Below are 25,373 nucleotides of genomic sequence, written 5' to 3' on the forward strand. Positions count from 1 at the left end.
ACTTGGTCTAAGTTTGAGAGACGACCAAAAATGGTAAAACTAGTGTATTTTTTTAGGATGGGGTATTTACTTTCAGTTAATGATAGACTAAAGGCCAAATGTGGTCCCAAACATATGGAGATTTTACAAATTTGGTCAAGAACATTATCTTTTGAATTATTCTGTCCCTCACAAATAAAAACCGGTCACATTTAGTCCTAAATGGATGGCACTGTTTCAATTTAACAGTCAACGAATGTTAATTTGATTTTGACCGGATTAAGAGTTTATATTAGAATTTTAATATTTTTCCAAAAAAAATTAAAATTTTATTCGATTTTTTAAAAAAATAATAGCTTGTCTTTTATAAACGCGCCGCCTACCCTAGTTCTAATTTTACATTCTTTTTCTCATTCATCTTCTTCGAGAGGAAGCCTAGTTCTTGCAAGAACCTCAAGTAACCTCAAGTAACCCAATGTCGTCAACCATGGACCATTCCAACTACATTGTTGCCTAATACTTCAATGAAATTAATGCACGCAACTACATTTATAAATGCACACAACCATCCTCATACCATAAATGAGGCCAAATATCCATAAAATAATTGATGAATAATATCGGAGAGAAAATGTAAAGAGCTGTTGTGATTACAAAATAAATCTTATATGTTGGATGCATGCGTCTCACAACATCAAAACACAGCAAGATGAAGCGTTGAGATGAGGGTGTACATGAGAGCACGTGAAGGGTCGCATGCAAGGGATCACACACTCCACAATTCAGTTGGAAGTCAAGTATATATACTGATCATTCTTGACGCATGCTAACTAACTGAAATCAACTTGATACAAGAAAGTTACAAAGAGAAACACAAAGAGAGAGCTCAAGCTGCAGTTATTCAATCTAAGTCAAGGATTGATAGGTGATCTTAGTGATCGGAGGTGAAATCTCAGTTTGATATCGTGGTGTTTTGTATTCTCAGTGTATAGATCTCGAGGTCGAGTTTCTTGAGAGATCTAGGAGAGAAAGATCGGTGTTCTTGTTGTGAATTCTTGTTGATCGATAGTTTGTAATCTCGTTTCCTCATTAATAGAAATCATTCGAGTTCTCCCGTGGACGTAAGATGATTTTGGCCGAACCACGTGTATGCGTTGTCATTTCTTTTCAGTCTTTATCTTCGATCACGCGTTCAAATCTGGTGATTAGTTATTTCACAAATTGGCGCCGTCTGTTGGAAGTTAGGACGTTAAAGGCGCGACGACTGCAATGGCCACCAATCGGTTTGAGTTTGAAAAATTCACGGGGAAGAATGATTTTGGGCTGTGGAAAGTGAAGATGAAGGCTATGCTAGTGCAGCAAGGCCTCTGGGAGGCGCTGAAGTATGAGAAACCGGACAAAGCTGCTGATCTTGACGCTAAAGATGTGATCAAAAGGATCGATTCAATGGATTGAGCGCACAGTGCTTTGATGCTTAGTCTTGGAGATCGAGTACTACGTGAGGTGTGCAAGGAGGAGACACATTTGGCTGTATGGAACTAGCTCGAGTCCATATACATGACCAAGTCCCGGGCAAATCGGTTGTTCTTGAAGCAAAGATTATATTCAATCAAGTTTCTTGAAGGAAAGGGGATTATGGAGCAAATGGATGAATTTATCAAGGTCGTGGATGATCTCGAGTGTGTAGATGGCGATATAAAGGATGAAGACAAGGCCATCATGCTCCTGAACGCTCTGCCAAAGAGTTTTGATCAGCTTAAGGATTCTCTCTTGTATGGCAGAAGCACTTCACTCACCTATGAAGAAGTGTTAACTGCTTTGAAGGCTAAGGAGTTTCAAAGGGTCTCTGTCAGCAAACCTATAGATCAGGCTGGAGAAGTTCTCAATGTAAGGTCAGCGGATAAGAAAGCCAGCAAGAAGAAGTGGCAGATACGATAAGAAGGATAACATAGAAACAAGATCCTGCCATTATTGCAAGAAACTAGGCCACATAAAGAAAAACTGCTATGATTTTAAAAGAAAGAAGGAAGAAGAAGCTGCAGGTATTGGGAATGCATATTTGGCACAAGAAATTGAAACTGCTCAAGTTCTTAATGTGGTAGACTTGAATATATCTGAATCTTGGATAATGGACAGTGGATGTAGCTTCCACATGTGTCCAAAGATAGAATGGTTTGCTAATCTCAAGAAGTCCTCTGGATCAGTATACCTCGGGAATGATCATAGATGCACAATCGAAGGAGTTGGGGATGTTTAACTTAGAATGAAGGATAGATCACTGAAGCTGCTTACTGAAGTAAGATTCATTCCTGAAATCAAACGAAACCTGATATCCCTAGGAGCTTTGGAAAGGAAAGGATGCTCTTTCCTATTTGTTGATGGGGTAATGAAGGTAGTGAAGGATTCACAAGTCATTATGGAGGCAAAACGTATACACAGCCTGCACTATCTGGAAGCAGGTGTGGTTATGACTCAAGTGAATGTTGCCATTAAGCAGATCCCAGATTCTTGGCACCAGAGATTGGGTCATGTGTCAATAGATGCTGTGAATAGATTGATCAAGGATAAGATCATTGATGCAGACTCCATGATGACATCTAGAGATTGTGAAGTCTGTATACTAGGTAAGAGCAAGAAACTGGTTTATCCTGCAGGGAAGCACACATCCTCTTCAGTGCTAGATTATGCCCATAGTGACATATGGGGGACCTACACAAGTGGCATCTATAGGCGGTTGATGTACTTCTTCTTGTCCATAATTGATGATTGTTCCAGAAGAACATGGTTATATGTTATGAAGGAAAAGTCAGATGCTTTTAACAAGTTCAGAGATTGGTGCAAAGAAGTTGAGGTGGAGAAAGGACTAACTCTAAAATGCCTAAGGACAGATAATGGTCTGGAATTTCTTTCTCATGAGTTCGATGACTTCTGCAAGCTGAAGGGAATCAAGAGACACAGGTCAGTTCCAAATAATCCCCAACAAAATGGGGTAGCTGAAAGAGCAAACAAGACTATTCTAGAGAGGGTGAGATGTATGCTTATTTCCTCTGGAATGCCATCAAAATTCTGGGGAGAGGCAGCAGCTACTACTGTAGTGTTGATGAATAAGTGTCCTGCTGCTGCAATAAACAATCAAACCCCAGATTTCAGATGGTATGGGAAGCATGGAGGTTACAATATGCTCAGGCCTTTTGGATGCAGAGCCTATTCACACATTAAGCAGGGTAAGATGCAGCCTAGAGCCTTGAAATGTGTTCTGTTAGGCTATCAGGGGGGAGTTAAAGGATATAGACTCTGGTGCATGGAAGCAGGTAACCAAAAGGTTGTGATTAGCGGAGATGTGGTATTCAAGGAAGAAGAAATGCCATATAAAGAGCTTGAAAAGGCAAATGACTCAAATAAGGTTAATATTCCAGTGGAGGTAGAGTTGCCAAAGCAGAACAATATCAAAATCTAGAAGAAGCAAGTTCATCAGAATCTGAGCAAGGGATCAATGAATCCAATGATGACCTGGATAATGCTGATGATGAAGTTATTCAACTTGAAGAAGATCTAAGTAACTATCAACTGGCAAGAGACAGAAAAAAGAAGAGAAGAGATAAGAAAGCCTGCCAGATATAGTAATTTAAGTCTAATGTATTATGCTCTATGTGTAGTAGAAGAGGTGGAGACAGTGGAACCCAACAACTACAAGGAAGCAGTCAATAGTAGGGAGAGGGACAAATGGATTAAGGCTATGCAAGATGAGATTGATTCCCTATTGAAGAATAAGACATGGATTCTGGTTACAAGAAAGATGATGCAGAAATTGATAGGATGCAAGTGGATTTTTAAGAAGAAGATTGAAGCATCAGAGGGAAATAAAATCAGAAATAAGGCCAGGTTGGTGGCTAAAGGGTATATTCAGAGAGAGGGAATTGGTCTTAATGAAATATTTTCTCCAGTGGTGAAGCATAGCTCTATAAGAGTCCTCATGGCGTTGGTTGCTCAGAATGATTGGGAGTTGCATCAGATGGATGTTAAAACGACTTTTCTGCATGGTGAGTTAGAGGAAAGCATATACATGGAGCAACCTGAGGGTTTTACAAAGCCCGGAGATGAGGGGAAGGTGTGTTTGTTGAAGAGAAGTATATATGGTTTAAAACAATCCAGTACGCAATGGAATATACAATTTGATGAACATATGAAAAGGATTGGATTTGAGAGTTCACAATATGATAGATGTGTATGCATGAAGAAGAAGGATGGCAAGACAGTAGCATTCTTACTCCTATATGCAGATGATATGCTTGTGACATGATCAGACATCAATGAGATTTTGAAGGTGAAGCAAGACCTCAAGTGTAGGTTTGAAATGAAGGGTCTGGGGGAAGCAAAAAGAATATTGGGCATAGACATCATCAGAGACCGCAAGAGGAGAGTGTTGTGGTTAAGTCAGCAACACTACATTGATAAGTTACTCAAAAGATTCCAGATGAATGAGTCCAGAGTTGTTTCCACTCCAATTGGACAACAATTTGTGATGTCAGTTGCACAATGTCCCAAAAGTGAGGAAGAGGTAGAGCAAATGAGTAAAATTCCTTATGCAAATATCATTGGAAGTGTTATGTACCCTATAATATGCACGCGGCTAGATCTAGCTCATGGAGTCAGTGTTACTACAGATACATGAACAATCCAGGAAGAGTGCACTGTCAAGCTTTGAAGTGGATGATGAGGTACCTTGGAGGAACTGCAGATTATGGGATCATGTATAAGGGAAACACTGACTACAATAAGGATAGTTTGGAAGGATTTTGTGACTCTAATTTTGCTTCAAACCGTGTCAGTAGGAAGTCACAGACTGGATACATCTTTACTCTATTTGGAGGGGCTGTGACTTGGAAATCGAATTTACAATCAGTGGTGGCTTTGTTAACGAATGAAGCAGAGTATATTGTGCTAACTGATGCAGTAAAAGAGAGCTTTTGGCTCAAGGGAATCCTGAATGACTTAGGATTGAAACAGAAGAAAGTGGTGGTCAATTGCGATAGTAGTAGTGCAATATGTTTGTCCAAACACCAGGCATTCCATGATAGAAACAAGCACATTGATGTGCGGTTACATTTCATCCGAGATGAAGTAAAGAAAGGGATGATAGAGGTCAGAAAAATTGATACAGAGCACAACCCGGCTGATGCATTGACAAAGATAGTGTCGGCATCCAAGTTTGTGTATTGCTTGGAGTTGATAAGCGTGTTGAGGAGATGAAGAAATGGAAATTGGAGAATTAGGACAATGAGTTGTTGATGTTGGAAACGAGGTGGAGATTTGTTGGATGCGTGCGTCTCACAACATCAAAACGCAGCAAGATGAAGTGTTGAGATGAGGGTGTACATGAGTGCACGTGAAGGGTGGCATGCAGGGGATCACACACTCCACAATTCGGTTGGAAGTCAAGTATATATACTGATCATTCTTGACGCATGCTAACTAACTGAAATCAACTTGATACAAGAAAGTTACAAAGAGAAACACAAAGAGAGAGCTCAAGCTGCAGTTATTCAATCTAAGTCAAGGATTGATAGGTGATCTTAGTGATCGGAGGTGAAATCTCAGCTTGATATCGTGGTGTTTTGTATTCTCGGTGTATAGATCTCGAGGTCGAGATTCTTGAGAGATCTAGGAGAGAAAGATCGGTGTTCTTGTTGTGAATTCTTGTTGATCGATAGTTTGTAATCTCGTTTCCTCATTAATAGAAATCATTCGAGTTCTCCCGTGGACATAGGCTGATTTTGGCCGAACCACGTGTATGCGTTGTCATTTCTTTTCAGTCTTTATCTTCGATCGCACGTTCAAATCTTGGTGATTAGTTATTTCACATTATCACTTCCAATTCATCTCAATCTCTTCAAATACAACATACACCAAACATGCAACTTTGCAGAACTAGATGAATAAAAATAAAAGAGGCAGAAAGAGAAAGGGAGAGGGGGAGATCATCACAGCCACTTAAGAATAGTTTGCATACACCAAACATCCATACAATGATTAATGCACATTACTAGAGAGGAAAAAAGTAAAGAGCTGTGACTACAGAATAAATCTCATCACTTCCATTTCATCGCAATCTCTCCATAATCAACATACACTAAGCAAGATGAGAACTAACTTAATACAAGCACAACAGTGTATAAAGTGAAACCACCACAACCTACAATAAGCAGGCACTAAAAACAAAAAACAACCAAAATCAACCAAAGTCAGGTGGTAACACAAGAATTTTGAGGGGGTAACACAATTGTTTTGTATAAAGAAACACATCACAACATTTTTACTTCTTCTTCGCAGTTGATGAAGTAGCTTGGCTATCACCCACAACCGAGGAGACCTGATCCACAAACATATCTGCAACAACAGTTTGGCACCGTACCCTATTGTTACCAGGTTGATGACACAATGTGCATTTTTGTTTCTCTTCGCCTCGCTGCCACTTCTTACCTACATATAGTTTATTAACAACCAACATTAGTAAGGTTTATGTTTGTACTTGGGATATAACATGGAAGACAAGTATACCTTTCATGCGTTTTAGGCTGCTCGGAGCTGCTGGCAGACGTTCGGGGCATCTTCTTCTGTTGTGACCGACTACACCACAAAGATGACATTTGTAATCCATCATCAACCCTTTCCGTGATATCTTTTGTCCTCCATCAATGTCATCCCTAACTTGCAGTATCTGGGTTGCCCGAGCTTTCTCTTTGGTCATTTCTCGTGCCTCTTACACGCTCATTTGTCTCGCTCCCTTCGGACGTTCCGGCAGCTTGGTCATCTCGGGTGGAACAGCGTCCGAGTGGGCCGTCTTCGTCCATAGCTACGGTCCTTGGACCGGGTAGATGATAGCCTCATACGCCCGCTGGAAGGTTTCCTTTGCAACAAAGTTGTCAACATTCTCTGAAGTCATCTCAATCGCGGCAATGGCATGTTGACACAGTAATCACGTCAACATCCATCGTCTGCAGTTGCATGTCTGGTCCCGCAGATCCACAAAAAATTGCTCATTCCACTTGGTATTGACTTAATAAATCCACTCCCCGGCCTCCCTCACCATGCATTCTCCAATCTTCTCCTTTGTCTTCTCAACTTCTTTCTGATTTTCGGCCCAAATGCATCTTCCAATCTTACCCCCATCTTCCTCCTCATAGTAAACCTATCCATAAGATACATGCGAATACACTCTAGAGTCCCATACAACGGCTTCTCCCGAGCAAATAGTAACACCTTGTTGTAACATTTAAATGTGTTATTGACAAGGATGTCACATTTTGCTTCAAACCCAAAGAAGGCCCGACTCCAATTCTCCTTAGTTGTATGATCTGCCAACCACTTGTATGCATCCTCATTCTCCTCCTTCAATTCATTCATAGCCTTCTAGAAGCCATAAATGTTAGTTGCTAGAGATACCTCCCAAATCATGTCCTTCAAATTGGTTGAAGGAAACAATTTCTTGAAATTTCTATGCATATGCCAAACACGCATCCGGTGTTCAGCATGCGGCCAACAGTTTCTCATTGCATTGATTAGCCCCTTATATTAACAAAAAAATCTATTAACAGTAGGAACTTAGGAACTTTAAGCATAACAGTTAGCATAAATGTACCTTTGTCTGTCCGAGATGAAAGTCCACTTGGAAGAATCCATAATTTCCAGATCTTGCACCAACAGCCCGAGGAACCAATTCCATGTGTCAGTATTTTCAATGTGAACAATGGCAAAAGCTATCAGAAAAATCTGCTCATTCGGATCCAATCCATCTCCGATGGCTGTCAGAAGTGTTCACTTGGCTTGCCCCTCCAGATGACACCCATCTAGGCCTATTAAGCGTCTACAATGACATTTGAAAGTAGCTTAAGCAATGTAAATGGCCTTTAACCTGTTATTAGTAGCATTCACCCAATCTCCATAGTTTTGTGTTAGCTGACTAACCAATACCCAGTTGTTAATGAGTTTAGCATAAGGAAAAATTTAACAATAGCAAACTATTGTGATTAGAGGGGTGGGGGGAATAGCTGTAGATGGGGGATAATAGCAGGAGGGAGGGAGAGAGAGGGGAGTAGCAGTAGAGAGAGGGGGAATAGACTATCTGTATGCATTTATTTATTTATCAAGTAACAGAAGGGGGATAAGAGAGAGGAACGATCTAATCAAAATTTGAGGAATGACTATTAAAGTCAGAGAGCATAAATTTGAAGAGATAGATACACAATCACCCCTTTTCTACTTATTAATAGCTATTTTGTGTTGATTGGGTCAAGTATTTAATACGGGCCGCACTTATAATTTATCTAAGCTACCAAATGCCCATTTATGGGTTATAACTTAACTATCTTATGTTATCTAGCCTTACCAAACACCCCCTTAGAGTTTAAATAATATATTTAATGAATAAAGATAAATTACAAATTGTGTATGTATATTTAAATCAAATGATTTTTGTGGTCTTGAGGTTTGGAACCGGCAGTTCATAAGTGGTTCCCGGTTACAATTTTTCTAAGCGAGAACCGCCCACATCCTTAAAACTTACAGTTCTGGTTGAATTTTTTCTTGAGGTTCTTGTTCACAGTTAACCGCCGGTTCAAGGAACCTTAAGCATCTCTAATGGTTCCATCGAAATCCTTCCTTGGCATTACAAAACCAAATAGACATTCATGGTCAAAAACTGGGTTACCCAAAATGATACTACAACATTAAAAATTTAAAGCAAACACATAATTTCCCTATCAAATCATCACTCAAAAGGCTATGGTACATTTTATTTTCTGTGTGAGTTGTCATCATCTATACGAGAAACATGAATTTCTCTGCCTACAAACAAATTACAGAATCAACATATCCTAACAACGCATCGACACCATCCTAACAAAACTTGTGGACTGGATTTCTTCCCACTACAACCCTCAAACAAAGACTTTCACAACTCCATGACCCAATATGTCAACAAAAAAATCTGAATCAAAATTCAGACCTACCGCTTCTTCTATATCCCGCCCTGCAAGACGAGTACGAAGTTCAAATAAGCACAAACCAATTTCCCAATGATAATGGCGATACTGTACGCGTGATAAACTTCAAGGTCCAACAAGAAATCATCGCCTTAATAGATCCCCAGCAGAAAATGCCTCCAATAATCAGAACATATTTGAGTCAATGACAAGAAAGAGAAGACCAGAAGACGATGACTTGGCGAATCTTGCATGAAGGCATACAAAGAATACCCTCCACCACGGGGATCATTGCAGTTGATATTTTTGCAGCTTGTCCTTCACAGGTGGCTCCAAAGCAGACATGCATTGTTCCCATGCTCCATCCTTGAGCATCTGACAACATTTCAAGTAATCAGTGATTCATCGATCATTTGCACTTTCTAAGTTAGGATTTAGCACAGAAGAATTATCAAGCACATCTTCTATCCGGGCATGGATACTGTCCAAATTCTCCTGACTAGCAGTATAATTGACTAAAGAGCACAAATTCAATTTCTTGATTGTTTTCCAAAATTGATGCAGGCTATTCGCATCATTTTTTCCAACCATTTGCGTTGAGGGTCATGCAATAATATCTCCATATTATGACAAGACAAGTCGTCAGTCTTCAGTTTGGACCTAACCCTTATCAGTTTGTCAGTGATACAATCCTTGTAATGTTTTTAATTTCAAAAATAGATTTACATATCAATATCTTCTGATGAATACAGCATGGCAATTATTCAACCAAAAGAAAGAAAAATATCGTAGGATAGGTATTGAAAATATTAATACAATTGTTACTTACTTGTTTATACCCATGCAACACCTGGCAGACTTCATTGTGTAGGTCCTCACTCTTTATTTCCTGGGAACATAGCATAACATAAATAAGAAAAGGGACATGTTGCATATTCCACACAAAGAAATTAGTGATGCTTCACTTACATGCCAACTTGCAATTGCCTTGCACATAAAGAGAAGAGAATTTAAGGCCCCGGATGGATTTTCTCTAACCTGAAACCCATTGATATCATGTTGTGAAATCATGCTATAAAGGAAGTCACTATCTGAATACCAAGGGCAACATGAGAGCATAAACCTCTTACCATTGCACATAAACCTCTGAAAGCATCTTCCTTCTCTATCTCATCTCGTATCCTAATATTATTCCAGGGAAAAAAGTTTTAACTAACATCAAAATGGAGAAAACTGGCATCATCCTGAGACAGATCTAAAAATTCAACAATTTTTTTCCTGCTTAGTTCTGGAGAGACAGACGAGTATTTCAATTTAAAACTGTGCGCCGTAAAAAGGTGTGCCAGGCATGAAAGGAGATGCGGGTTTTTTCTATTTTTGTTCTAGAACAAGACTTAGTTCCTCGTTTGTACTAGACTTTTTTTTGTTCCGGATTTGGGAGAGACGCATGACCCTCATGCGTCTCTTTTAAATGAAACGCATGAGAATTATGCGTCTTTTATAGAGACGCATGAGAGACATGCGTCTCTCATTTTTTTCAATTTTTTTTGAACGACGCAGGGAGAGACACATGAGAATCATGCGTCTCTAAATACATACATCTCCTCTGCATACAGCTGTGCAGACTCGTACGTGTGCTGTGCGAATAGAGTTCTCAACCTTGCTGTCTTTCAGGTCTGTTTTGTCAGAACAAAATCTCACACTTTGTACACCTCACTATTTTTATCTAATGTTTTTTTTAATCCAAAATTATAAGTAAGCATTTCTCTTTCGATTTTCACTATTCGAAAATCCCAAATCTGAAAATTCAAAATTCCGAAAAATCCAAAATTATACATATCTCAAAGTCTAATATCAAAAATCCAAAAATTTTAAAAATCAAATACCAAGTATCATTAGGATTGTTTTTTTATCGATTTAAAATTCACATTACCATTAATAAATAATGATCTTTTTAATTTATAATTTGCATTTTGTTGCAACTAAATTATTCGAGATTAACATTTTAGTTGTTCATAGTAAATTTTGTCGATAAAAATGTGAGTTAACATGAAAATTTAAAAAAAAAAAAATTTAATCTAGCAACTAGTAGCAAACAAATATTTATTAAGTGCATATAAAGTTATGATTAAGATATGTGCATAAAGCTGCTACTAGCCTCACTACCTAATAAAGCTGCTAATAGCCTAGTATAGTAGTATTGATACAATTTCTCTCAGATAGCAATCATTTCAGTGGCGTATAGATGTAATGTATGTATTTAGAGACACAATCATTTCTCTAAGACGCATGAGGGTCATGCGTCGTTCAAAAAAAATAAAAAAAAATCAAAAAACGCATGTCTCTCATGCGTCTCTATAAAAGACGCATAATCCTCATGCGTTTCATTTAACAGAGACGCATGAGGGTCATGCGTCTCTCCCAAATCCGGAACAAAAAAAAAGTCTAGTACAAACGAGGAACCTAAGTCTTGTTCTAGAACAAAAATAGAAAAACCCCAAGGAGATGCATTCCCTGCACTTTTCCAGTGATTAATGTTCAAACTCCCATCTTGAAATACGCAATTGGCCTTTATGCCACCTTCTCTTGTAATGCATTAGATGCAATAAACTTAACCCTTAGCTACTCTTAATACATATTAAGAATCACCTAACAAGTCTCAATTTTTTATGAAAATTGAAATGCCAATAAAAAGATAATAAGTAATAGATAAAGAGAACTTACATGGACAAAGCAATACACCATGACTGCATGAAATGCTCCATGTGTGGTGAGACAAGTTCTGGGCAAACCCATGCAAGCCTTCCAAGTGTAATGGCTGCATTTTCAATGAGTGATTTATTGAGGCCCTGAAATATCAGCATAAGCAGCATGAGAAAAGAATTAGACAAGTTTAACCATACTGATTGCAATTTGCAGGGCACTAAAACTGTAAACGCTGGCCAATCAACTTGAGGATACTTTGGAGTCTCTTATGTGTGGATCACAAAAGTCAAAACGAAATACAATTATACGACAAATTGGAAGTACAGAGACAAACATAGTTTTGATATCATAATCATGAAAGGTGTGTGTTTCCTATTACTGTGGCAGTTGTGCGCCACATTCTTCTGTGATGAGCTACTTTGTAAACAATATTAAGCATCTAGTATTAGTCTGCTAAATCATTCAATGGATTCCAAGCCATATGCCACATATAAAGCAAAGCCTAGAACCAAGTCTCGGTCTTCTAAATCATTCGAAATGCAGACACAGAAATTAGATCTTGTTCCCAAGTTAGAGCAACAATGCAAGAACACTTGACAGATTAGGTGAGAAGTTGATTTAGTAGGTTAAGGTATGATGGAAAATTGCCCATAATTGAAGAGGAAGCATGAACTACCTGATAGGATTCATTTTAATATAAATCATAATCTCAATTCCATTCAAGCAATAGAATGTAAAGCCACCCACACACTGAAGGCAGAGTAAAATTTAAAGCACACATATTAGAAGTCCAACAAAAGAAAGAATCCAGGATGGGTGGTTACCTCAGGATGTTGAAGTATTAGGACCAAAGCTGATACCACAGTCAGAACTACTGGAGATATCTCTTTGCGAACCTGACATTTAAATTTTCAACCAACAAATGTCAAACCTCATTTAACATACAAGGAGAGAATTATTTCTGCTATTAAGATAATAGACTCCCGTTTGCTATTCAGGGTGAATTGTTAAGAACAAGTTTTGCACGCAAAGACAATGAGTAATAAAAACTAGAGGAACACTGAAGAACAACAAATGCATAGCAGGGAAAGTTACAATCAGAAGGTCAATGACCTATATGAACGCAGAGTAAGTTCAAATAATTTGTACAAGCAGATACATGCTAGCGGAAGTACTTCCTATTGAATAGCAAAGTGTTGCACTGGAAGGCTTCATTCATGGATCAACTTGCTGTCAATAGTTATCAGCAATCATTTAGCGTTATTATCATGTCATTTCACAATTACTTCTTTTATCTGACAGCATAAGCATATGACATCCAGGAAATGTTCATGAATAAATTAAGAGATTCTGCATCATACATCAGATTATTCACATTTGTCAATTTCTAACAATTCAGGGATTATAAGGCTTGACACCAGGCAAGAAGGATGATACCTTTATTGCTAGTTCACCAATTGCCCAGCAAGCATTGTTGGCAACAGATACTGTTTCCTTCAGCTTTGGGAGGTTCTGCTGAGAGTGAAAGGTAACTGAACCATTAGGAAGGAAGATCTAATAAAACACAAGCCAATGATTCTACTTACCAATTGCTTAGCAGAAACATCAAGGAACTCAGCTAATCTTGGATGTAAATGAACTGGACAGACCTAATCACATCATCAAAGAAAACCCTGTTGAAAGGATGCCCCAGCTAGGGTAACTAGTTGGACCAAAGCAAAAAATGAATCTTTCTAAACTTACTCTAGCAAGGTCCCCCAGCAGCGCAAAAGCACTTTGTCTGACATCATAGGCATCATCCACACAGCATTGCAGCAGCAAAACTCGTAAATTAGTATGTGAAACCTTAGTGATAAAAACAGAGTAAAAATGATAGTAATAGGAAATTTTGAGACCCAAAAAATAAAATATACAAGAACACAGATGGAATGAACTCATAAACATAATTTTATGCTATTTCCAAAGTTGCATCCAGAACTTGTTACTTAGCAATTAAGAGCCAAAGTTTTCCAGCAGTATCACAGAGTGAACAAAGAACTACTCAATGTAGTTACTGTTCAGTAAAATGCTTATGCAATAAGAAATCAATGGGAAGAATATAACACTGATCACTAACATCACATAGTATCACTAACACCATAGGTTCTCTCCCATTTTAACATTCAAAGTTCCTCCAACTATATAGGGAACCAACATGACCAAATATAGTAGTCCAGTGCAACGGGCGCCCCACAAAGAAGATTTCTCCAAGAACAAATTTGCAAAACAAGATGAATATATGGTGCTGAATCACAACATTAGACATTATCGAGGAAAAAAAATTACCAAACTCTGTATGCCAGGACCAAGACCCTCAGTAAGTCCTGAGAGAAGATCCAAAGAGCAAACTATGAACTCTTTTCATATGGTGTGCCAGCTGAAACAGGATCAGCCTGAATGGAGACATGCAATTCTTAGTGTATTTCATAGCAAGAAGAAATACGAGTTAAAAAAATCCAATAACCTAAAAGTATCAAGAGATTATGGGGAAAATTAATTAAATGTAAAAAAGTCAAGTTGATCCAGGGTATCCATTCTATAAACTGAAATGCATCAGGCACATTCTAACTAATACATTTGAACATTTTTAAAGTGAAAGAACCAAATAGCTTAATCCCTTAGGCTCTACAGATGATTTCTTTAAGTTCGATCTCATGCATAAAAAAAATAAAGCAGAAAGAAGTAACAAATCTAACCAAACCACAACAACAGAATCAGGCTACAATTCAAGTAAATACTAACTTACTAAGTAAGAAGATACTTGAGATAATAACTCAGTAAACAGCTAGAATACTAATTCAAACCTTGGCCAGTTGTTGAGCCTGGATGATGCTTATGCACCTCTGATACACTGGTTGAGCAAACTGCGAAAATCCAGTACCCAGTGCCTGAAAGAGACCATGCTACTCAGTTTCTCTTCCACTATCTTGTGTCAGATATATTCACAACATTCAACTCATATAGTTTGCCCTATTTGCACAGCAACAAGTGAAAATATTCAAACATATTGTTGCAAAGAGACTACAATTTACCTGTGCTATTGATCTAAAGCATTCAAGGAGTGGGAAAAGATCTTTGTCAGAGTCTGAAAGCTGCTGCCACTTTGTAATCAATGGGGGCATTAACATTTCAAGGTATTTAGGCTGCAATAAATAAACAATTTTTGTCCTTTAATGCTGAACAAGGGGAAAGACTAGACATGTAGAATACTCCCTCCATCCCATAATAGATGTCACACTTGGGTGATGGCACGAGATTTTAGGAGATATTGTTTTGTGTGAGAGAGGACTTTTTTCCAAAAAAAAGGAAATGTGACATCTTTCATGAGACAAACTAAAAAGAAAAGTTGACATCTACTTTGAGAAAGAGGGAGTATATAGAAAACCAATATCGTTGAACAAAACATACTATAGTAAATTACCAAAAATATGTTTAGAACAAATTATTCTCCCAAAATGGTGATGACCAAAGACATTCAGACAGAAATAATAACACAATTGAAGTGTGCAATCATGAACAGTGTAGACCTGATTCAGTTCGCCACCAACAGCATCAGCTAATGTTCCCAGAGCATCATATACAATTCTGAGATTCCTTCTCTGTAAACAAAGAGGCTTGTGAAAAAACACAAGAAGAAAGAAAGTAGAAAAGGGAGCAAAATGCGCAGTGGGAAAGTTACACATGTTTTGATTAATAAGTTCTGAAGCTTCTAACCGCATAGCAGGGATAAAGAGAATTTAGAAGAGGAACACAAACGTACCTGATATTTCCCAAAGGCCCACATTAAGTGTTGCAGAATGATGTCCAATCGTGGTACCAACTCTTCTGCAGCTTCCTGCAAATACAAAAGAAAAAACATTAAATGAAGAAAGAAATAACAGTATATGAATCAATAAGACCCATAATATGAATCCATTTACTAAAAGCTTCTTGAAAGACAAAGGTAGGAAGAAGAAACCTCTTCAAGTGTTGCAAATGCCGAACAAGCAGCTTCTTGAACCCTCTTATTGTCATCCACTAATCTTCGTAGTAAACCCATCAAAACTTTCTCAAACTGATCATGACCTTCCCGATGAGCTCCCTACAACAATGAAAGGAAGGAGGGGGTGAATGTCAACTCAACAATCTCATCACGGACACCAAGTGAGCATAGGAACAATAAAGACGAAACAAAAATCAAGAAAACAGGCTAAAAAACAATAGACCACTGCTAATCTGGAGCCAATCGACTGTAATTCTGTAACAGAAGGCTGAAGTATGTTAATTGCATGGGTGTGCGATTAGATGAGCAAAGTGGAAATCCTCAAGTGGCAATATCTTTGCCCAATTAAAATAGAAATACCCAAAAGACTGTCCAGTCCGGGAAAATGAGACAGATTTCCCCAAATATGAAAGCACACCAACTCAAAGATTCTTCTTAACTGCAAGTGGAAGGAAAGGAATTACATTAAATTACCTGAACAATATATTTGCTGAACCGTGATAGTGTCCAACAAGAGATGCTCCTTATCAGAGGATACTTGTCATCTAAGAGAGGAACAAGAAATGCAATAATCTGCAAAAGAATATAACACACATGAATCCCAGAAAATCAGATCACGAAAAGCTACAAAAGTATAATAATCTAGATTGAACTTCTGAATAGAGCAAACTGATGAACCAAAAACACATTAGAGGAATCCGCTCCAAGTAGCAATACAACCAACCAGGATGATAATACATACTCCCTCCGTCCCAAGATAAGCGAGTCGTATTCATTTTTGGGATGTCCCACTATAAGTGAGCCATTTCCATTTTTAGCAAAAAATCATCGGTCTTACTTTATTCCCCGACTACTTTATTCTCTCTTCACCCCTCTCTCATACTTTTCCCTCTCCACTCTAACTTATTTAAATACCAATTCCTTAAATCCCGTGCCCAAAAGAAGTGCTTCGCTTATCTTGGGACAGAGGGAGTATTAAAGACCGATCAGGCAAGAGCTTTTATCACATGAGGAAATAGACAGATAGCCAGCTTGCACTGAAATTGGCATGACAGGAGGACGAGGAGGGTATAATTGAAATTACAAGGTGGATTAAAAAAAGTAGACTTTCAAATATAGAAGTAAAACACTGTCCACACGGCAATTAAGAACCCTTTCAGTGTGAGATTGGATATACCAGAATACCATTTGAGATTAATTAGATTCTATAGCTAACTAAATGTAAGATATCCTAACCAACTAATCCTGATAAAATGAAATTATACTCTTAAGAATCAAAGGGGCTTGACTTCCATTCAAAACAGTACTTTTGTTATGCCTCACATCCCAAATACTCCCTCCGTCCCTCTGTAGTAGAGGCGTTTCTTTTCGGCACGAGATTTAAGAAAAGTTGTGTTAAATGGGTTAAGTAAATGAATAATAAAGTAGGAAATGAAAAAGGTAGAGAGATGAAGAGAGAGTAAAGTAAGAGAGAAGAAAAGTTGTTGCTTTTCGCCAAAAAAGGAATCGACTCAGCTACAGTGTGACAACCCAAAAAGGAATATGACTTAGAGGGACGGAGGGAGTTCCTCTTACAAATCAAAGGGTGTTGGATATTTAAACTCCGTGTGGGAATGGTAATAACGTACATATGAGACCTGTGAACCAGAATGCTGAACCCATCCAGTTTTCTTCTAAGATCGTGATGCAGATTGCAAATTATTTCTACTAAACATAAATCTCGGTACTCTTATTTTCTTCCCTCACAGTTCTAGCAACCTATTACCACCAGTGGTGTTAGGAGCACGGGGGACACTGGGGCGATGAGGTATATCCGGGGCCTGGGGCGACGGGGTATGGCCCCACGGATGGGGGTGCACTAACACCCAAATTTTGTTTATATCTTTGCTTTTACATACTGGATCAATTAATATATTATTTAAAAATTTTAAAAGATTAAATATGTTTAGATCTCTTTTCACCAATGGATGAATTGGAAAGTCATGCATGCAATTAAATAGAATTTTAAGAAACATAATGCAAATGAAACAAAATATAAAGAAAGCAGCTTGCCCAGGCTTTAAGTGCTATCCAGCATATGCTTTCAGCTACTGTAAGAGGGGCTCCAACAAATGCAGCTTTATGTAAGTCAACAAAAGAACAAATACCTTTGGTAGACAAAGCATGACGAATACAACAGCAACAAAGAGCATGTTAAACCCAGGATAAAGAGAACAGAAATTAAAGAACATATTGATAATCCAACAAGTCATAATACACATATAGAAGTGTGTCACTGAAAATTACCTCAGACAAATGTGGATACAGGCCGTTAATACATCCCTCGCCTATTGCACCAAGGGCTAAAACAGCAGCTTCCCTATCTTTCCAGGCTTCATCACCAGTAGCAGACAACTTTGCCTGCAAAGAAAGCCAACCACAATTTTTATCACCATTAGCTTCCCTGTGTGTCCTGTTAACGGTTAATTACTTTTTTCGAACCTTCATGTCCAGAAACTCGAATACGTAACTGACATATTTTGGATCTTCATGAACTTATTTAGTTTCATTCAATTAATATGTTATATAGTAATATCGTACTATATCGATAAAAACGCCTTCAAACTTGAACAGTGACATTTTCCATATTTATCTTATCAGTCAAGCATAAAACGTATCATGCACACCTGACAGGCTGACACTACAATGACCCTACTCTTTAATTAGTCAATTATTTTCCATGACATGTAATATGTATCCAACATATGTGTCAAACAAGTGTGAAGCTCTACATGCATTTGGACGACCAGTAATCAGGGCAATGCAGCTTTTCCAATATATAACCATTATTTAGCAAAGGATTACGTTTAGCAAACTCCATCGGGATTTGAAACAAAATTTTAAAAAATAAATTAAAAATAAAAAATCTCAATGATAAAATCATGAAAGGGAAAGTCCCTAAGAAGAAAAAGCAAAACAAGAATGGTTCAATCAACAAAAATCATCACCTGCACAATAGGCATCAAGGTGGGCAAGATCCTATCTCCAAACACATTGGACAGGAAGTCCAGAGCAGCTGCACTGCATTTACGTAAGTTCCATACATTTACAATATCATCATCCTGAAATTACAACAAAGAAAGTACTCATTTAAAAAAAGACTTGAAGAGTGGAACAGTTAAAAATATGAAGAAATGATGCAGTACTAATGAATCTGTATTAGTATTGTTTAGAGCAGAAGGGTGAGCAAACCAATTCCAGTCTATTGGTACTAAATGATAGCAATCCCAGATTTGAGCCAATTACATGAGCACTCCTAGAGTTATTTCCACATTTATTTTCCATAGTTGTCTTACTAGTTAGTAGTTGGACTAGCACGGGTGTGTCAGGCTGTGTTTGAAGGCCAAAGCCATAAGTTTGTATTTTTGGTTTCCTTCTTATTTAGGTATAGGGTTGGAGTCATTTGTGATCATCTTATAGAACTTTGAGACTGCATATTTGTTGGGAGGCTACACTCTGAAGATGCTTTCTTTTGCTTCAAGTTCATTCAAGCTCAGCACATTATTTTGATTCATTTCTTCTTTTATCTAACTTTGTCCTTTGACGTTACCAATTTGGACAGATTTGCCCTTTCACCACATTCATTGTCCTAACACGCAACATAAAGGATTCGTAGGCTGTGATTGCACCCCACAAAGTAGCTCTGCAAAATCGATCAGTTGAACAGGAACGATCGTCTCGGGCAACTTATCCTGTCTGTTCTACATGGCAGGCCTGGACAAGGCACCAGAGCTGATTCTCCAAGACAATTCATGCATTCACCTACTGTTGCGGTTGTGGGAGACCAGCCTCTTCAGTAAGAGTTTCCACTTTTTAATGGTGATGATCTAATATCTATACCCAGTCTGGCCAAAAAGAATTTCTTCGTCCATCACAGTCCTGATGCTCCCAACTCTTCTCATTACTAATACTGCGGCTAGCCGCTAGCCTTCATTGCAATGGATGGCATTTCCATACACCAGGGGTGCTTTTCTGTCAGGCAGGTATTGCTAGAGATGTGATGACTTACTAGGTTAATATGGGTAGTTACCCCGTGGTCCATAATCTCTACAACCAAAGAACCAATAAGAAATATCATAATTACCTCATCTTCCACATCCTCCGATCCATGAAAGCGAGATGCGTGAAAACGAGGCTTCAGATCCTGCATTAAGTAATTTCTGAGGGACATGTATCATATCAAAATACTATGACCAAATGAACTGGTAGGATTGCAATATAACCTGCTCTCTATCTGGAAGAGATCCGTCCTCCTGCAAAAGGACAAAGTAGTAAGAGAAATCAAACGGCAGTAATTTCAATAAATCAGTGAAATTGAGGGTTGAGACAATTAAAAAAAATATGAACCCAACAATAGATTCATCATCATCCGAATACGCCATGTTTGAAAGCAAAATCTGTACAAGTAGGGTAACATATTAACGAAAAATATTGGTAAAGTTATTAGATAGTCATAGAGAGGACTGTAATCAAGCAAGAATCATACTGGAAGAAGACGTGGTAAAAACTCTTGCAAGTTTTCAGGAGGCAATTCAGCTTCACAATAAGCAGACCTGTCAAGCGAAAGCTAGCTACTTAACTACAAAGATAGATCTCAACATCCAAGAGTTCAAACCTAAGAGGAGACAAAAGACAGGGAAAATAAGGAATATCAAAAATAGCAGCTGCATGGGAAACAAATGGAAGGACTCTAGTTCCTGTATTTATATGCATGAGAATATTATTACGTTAATGGTATAGCTAAAACCATTAACGTGATTTACTATGCGTTAAACACTACAGATAATGTTGTCATGCAGCAGATATAATACCGGAAACTTAAGTAAAATATTTAGTCAATCACTCAATTGAACTTCAGAATCTTCAAAACCAATTATTAACTAAAACTTCAGCCACCAGAGAGAATCCCCACAAGAAAGAAAGAGAGAAAAACAACCACATAGAAAGAAGTCTTATTCAGCAATCATTAATCGAAGTTGCAGAATTCTTTAGTTGTGATATAGAGCTGTTAACTGAATAGCCCAATATTTCACAAAAATAAAATGAAACTAGGTAATATATCAAAATCACACAAAGCACATCACTTTAAGGCATACACGATTTCTTAGTGGTCAGTACTGTATAATATATGTTGAGAGCAACTATTTACCAAAATTCACAGGCCTCTAGAGCCACTTCATCATCTTGGTCTTTGTTGACTACCAACATATACTCGGTGACGTTCCTTAAATGTGGCTGCAATATATGTTTGAAATGGTATCAGGAACATCAGCAAAAACATTTACGGTGAGTAACACAGTCTTATCAGTAGATTATTAGGTCAGATTAACAAGGTAATACTCCCTCCGTCCCATAAAAATAGGGACTTTGGGGACGGCACGGGTTTTAACGTGAAATTGGTAAAGTAGGAGAGATGTAGAAAGAAAAAGTGATTGAAGAATTGCCAGTGGAGAATGTGACCCACCTTATAAGAGAAAGACTTACCAAAAATAGAAAGGGGCTATTTTTGTGAGACAGACCAAAATGGAAAAAGAAGACTATTTTTATGGGACGGAGGGAGTAGCAAATAAGAATTGGATGATTGAGGATATTCGAAACTGTAAATACTTATATGCATTGAAATATCTACAAATGAATTACACACCTCCAATGCAGCAGAACGAACTTCAATTAGCTGAACAAATGCAGCACACACCTGTCAAGCGTGTGGAAAACTCTAATTATTCAATAGATATCCTAAAAATTGGATAGCCTCAGAATAATGTATGACCTACCAACAAACCATATTGGCATAGTATAATAGAGAAAAGGTTTTTTACCTCAACAAATCCTATGTTCAGTTAATTTGAATAGGCACACAAGAAAAGAAAGACTATACATTTGAACATGAATTGCAAAAGTTTAAACATGCAACAGGCAGGCAATGACGGATCACATCAGCTAAATTAAAACGAATGCATAAACAATTATACACATTATATAAAACATAAAAGTGACATAACACTTGAATAACCTATGTCCGTTCAACTTTTATACGTCTTTTGGCACACATCCACAGATCATTGGTTATTGGCATCAAATCACAACAATTTAGAAATATAAAAAATTAAAGAACTTACCAGCTTCCGCACCTCCGGAGTTGGGTCATTAGCAAGAAGAAACAAACCTTGCAAATATTTATCCATAGACACGTGTAGAACCTGTGGATTGATCAGAACAGATTTTTATAACATTTGAAAAAGTAGCTAAACAGACACATAAAGAAACTAATGTTTCCAAGTCCAATTGTGATGCACTTACAGTAGGCATTAGCATAACATACTGATTCACCGAACCCAAGGCAAGTTTTCGTAGTGTAGCATGTGGTGACTGGAATAGCTGTTTATGCACAAGTTACAAAAAAAATATGAAACTCGATAATCATATGTTATGTTTTGGTAGACATAGGAAAGGAGGGGCAGCAAGAAAAGCATGTCGTGCAAACCTGAAGGAATCTAGGAATAAAAGCATTAATGGGCCGTTCAGATAATGCAGAAATATCAGAATCAAGTACTTGGGGAACATCTTCACAAATCTGCATTGAATTGAAAGACATATTAGAGCATTCGTAATTGCAGAGCATTGAAGTGAAAACAAGTTATTGAGTCAAAAGGTTTAGGTCCCCAATCCCAAAATGAAATGCCAAAGACAACAGAAAGACTGTACAGAAAATAATTAAAAAATATATGAGCAGCTCTTTCTTCTTTCTCCGCAAGAACAATGTTTTTAAGTCGGTGAATCGAACCGCGTCGCCATAGGACCGATATATCGACTTAGTCGATATATCGATAGTAAGTCGGGCGACTCACCAGACAAGTCGTCCAGGTCCCTCAAGACCGATATATATCGATATATCGGGCGACTTGCCCTTTTACACATGTAAAATATGCAATATATACTCCTAATGTGCTAGCAACTATGGATTCAAAGTCCTTCTCATTAGGAGTGACATTACCAGACCCAGATGATGGAACAGCAGCAGAATTTGGCTCATCGGACGCAGCATACCCTCCAGTCAGCTCTGCATCGGCTTCAGCAGCAGCTGCTGCATTTGGGAACACCACTTCGACTGTAGCATTTTCATCTACAATACATCAAATGCAGCGAAAATGAAGAGTCAAAAGAACAGATGCAACACTGCTAACAAATCATAATAGAACACAGAACAGTCAAGAATTGAAGTTGCTCTAAAAAATAACAATAGAGAACAGATGCAGCGCTTGAGGAACTCAAATAATAGACGAGAGAGGAGAGACATAAGAGAGGAAGAGGAACTGGAGCATTACCGGAACTAGAGTTCATCCTGAATGAGGAGAGGCGGCGGATGAGGCAGGCCGGAGGCGTGTCCAGGAGAGGCGGCGGCGTTCTTCAGTTTCTGGAGGTGGAGGGAGCGTCGGCGGCGGCTGCAGTTCTGGAGGAGGAGGACGTGGGGAGGGGCGTGTGGGGGGATGTATAAAGAAACCCTAATGGGCTGAATAGACACCTACCTGTCCGCCTGGCCCAATCTGGAGTGAAGCCCATTAAGTCGTCCTCGACTCGATCAGGCGACTAATCGGTCGAGTCGCGCGATATATCGGACGACTCGAATGTTAGTCGCCTAAGTCGCATTTGGGTGTGTATCGACCCTTGGCCTACCGATACAGGCGATATATCGCGATATATCGGACGACTTACAAACATTGCGCAAGAAGAATAATTTGAGAACAGGCAAAGGAAACCAGCATGAAAAGTCAGGAAAGAAAATCCCAACAAAACATCTTGTGTTATTCAGATAATCCAACAATGCAGAATGAACTTATGATATAGAATGGTACAGTGTGCTTATTCAGATAATCCAACAATGCAGAATGAACTTATGATATAGAAAAATGATTTAAAAAATAAAAGTGAAACAAAGGCAACAATCTAGGACACTGAAATTCATAAATACCCAGAAAAATCATGGAATTATACCTTAGACAAAGCATCCATAGCACCTTCCATGTGATTGACATCATTACTATCTAAACACTTTACAAGCGCATGTAGCAATTCAGGCCACTCAGCAACTCCCCCAATCTGTACAAAAGTACTAATAACGGTCCCAGCAGTAGACCGAATTTGTTTATCAGCTGCTGTCACACAAGGTAACAACTCCGTCTTTATATATTGTTGGTTTGCATGTGGCATGGTTTTCAATGCACTTCTAAGGTTGTTTTTCAGTAGAAGGCCCGCTGCTTGCCTGACCTCAACCGAGATTCCCTGTTATATTACATTTACATATATGTAAGTTGACTAAGACAACACAGGTTCAACACATAAGGCTCATTGGACACCACCATTTATTAGTATTAGCAACTGGTCAACCAACATCATCGAGCCAAAAGTTCTCACAACCCACTAGTTACATAGTTCAAGCGACCACACCTATCCTGGCCAATACAAATGTGGACCTCACTCCACAGAAATTTTTGTGATTAAGCACTCGGTTACACCTTCCATTTACACAGCATTATCATGTCAGTTGAAAAGAAATGACTTGTACTACTACATCTTCCAGTTAAACTTTCTGCTATTTTGTTTAACTTAGTAGCACAACTTGCAGAAAAGTTATTATGCTCATTCTAAATCCCCAGCAGAATTTATCTAACTAACATAGAACATTACAACAGGTGAAATCTTAGCATTATCCTATAACAATCTGATAGAATTTCAAAACACGGCCTGTTTTACACAATCTGATACATCAATTCCCCCGAACTTAATCCGTTACACAATTAACTAGACCTAACAAGTAACAGCAGTCATTACGATAATTCAGCCTCCAATCACCACAAATTTAAAAGCAAAGTCAATGTTCAGATGAAATGGGTCCATAACAAATTAAATGGGTCCACAAACTAGACCTAACAAGTAACTAGACCAAATAATTTACTTCCTGAAAAATGGGTCCATAACAAATGAAATGTTGCCAAAATAGTCCTTTTTTACGGTTCCGTAAAAGACCTAACGGTCAACGCTAATTGCACAGTGGCATGATCGTTAGTTTTTTTTACGGAACCATAAAAAAAGGACCACTTCGACAATGATTTCATTTGTTATGGACATGTTTTTCAAAAAGTGAATGTTATAGACCAAATTCGTATTTTGGTCATATGTATAGGACCAATCATGACCTTTTTACATTTGCTGTCGTTGAGTTATGTGCCGCTCTAATGTGTTCTGACTGTTAAAATTGGATTGTTACACATACTCATACCTTACAGTTAACTCATCTTCTACCTATTGATTGATTGTTAAATGGAAAAAAAGAACATATTTTGAGAGGGTATTGACTCATGCTATTTTTGCAATCAAAACGTCACCCACAAGTGTACGGGATATGTAGCACGTGGCAAGCTAAAATTATCGATCCTCGAAGACTAAAAGCTAGTTTCAGTATTACGATGCAACTTTGAATACTATACATACTAAGGAAAGGTGTTTTTGGGTTTTCTTAAACTAAGAACAAAGAGCAAACAAGCAAATAGAGACAATTAACTAAGTAAAACAAGTAAAAGATGGTTTTCACACAAATTGGAAAATGGATCCGTTAGGAGGGATCAAGATGTCATCTACGGGTCATGCTC

The 25,373-nt window shown here is 38.1% G+C and overlaps 1 protein-coding gene and 1 pseudogene across 1 annotated transcript; both read right to left on the bottom strand.

Moving 5' to 3' along the window:
• Positions 1-6,178: 6,178 nt before the first annotated feature.
• On the bottom strand, positions 6,179-7,139 carry LOC121755248. Its single transcript, XM_042150525.1, has 2 exons — positions 6,538-7,139; positions 6,179-6,459 (listed from the first exon to the last, which is right to left on the bottom strand). The coding sequence occupies exons 1-2, from the start codon at positions 6,725-6,727 to the stop codon at positions 6,293-6,295; spliced, it is 357 nt and encodes a 118-aa protein (XP_042006459.1). The 5' UTR covers positions 6,728-7,139; the 3' UTR covers positions 6,179-6,292.
• A 1,543-nt stretch (positions 7,140-8,682) lies between these two features.
• Positions 8,683-24,002, bottom strand: LOC121755400 (annotated as a pseudogene).
• Between the last annotated feature and the right edge of the window lie 1,371 nt (positions 24,003-25,373).

This window comes from Salvia splendens, chromosome 11 (genome assembly GCF_004379255.2).
Source record: "Salvia splendens isolate huo1 chromosome 11, SspV2, whole genome shotgun sequence".
Classification (NCBI taxonomy): Eukaryota; Viridiplantae; Streptophyta; class Magnoliopsida; order Lamiales; family Lamiaceae; genus Salvia; species Salvia splendens.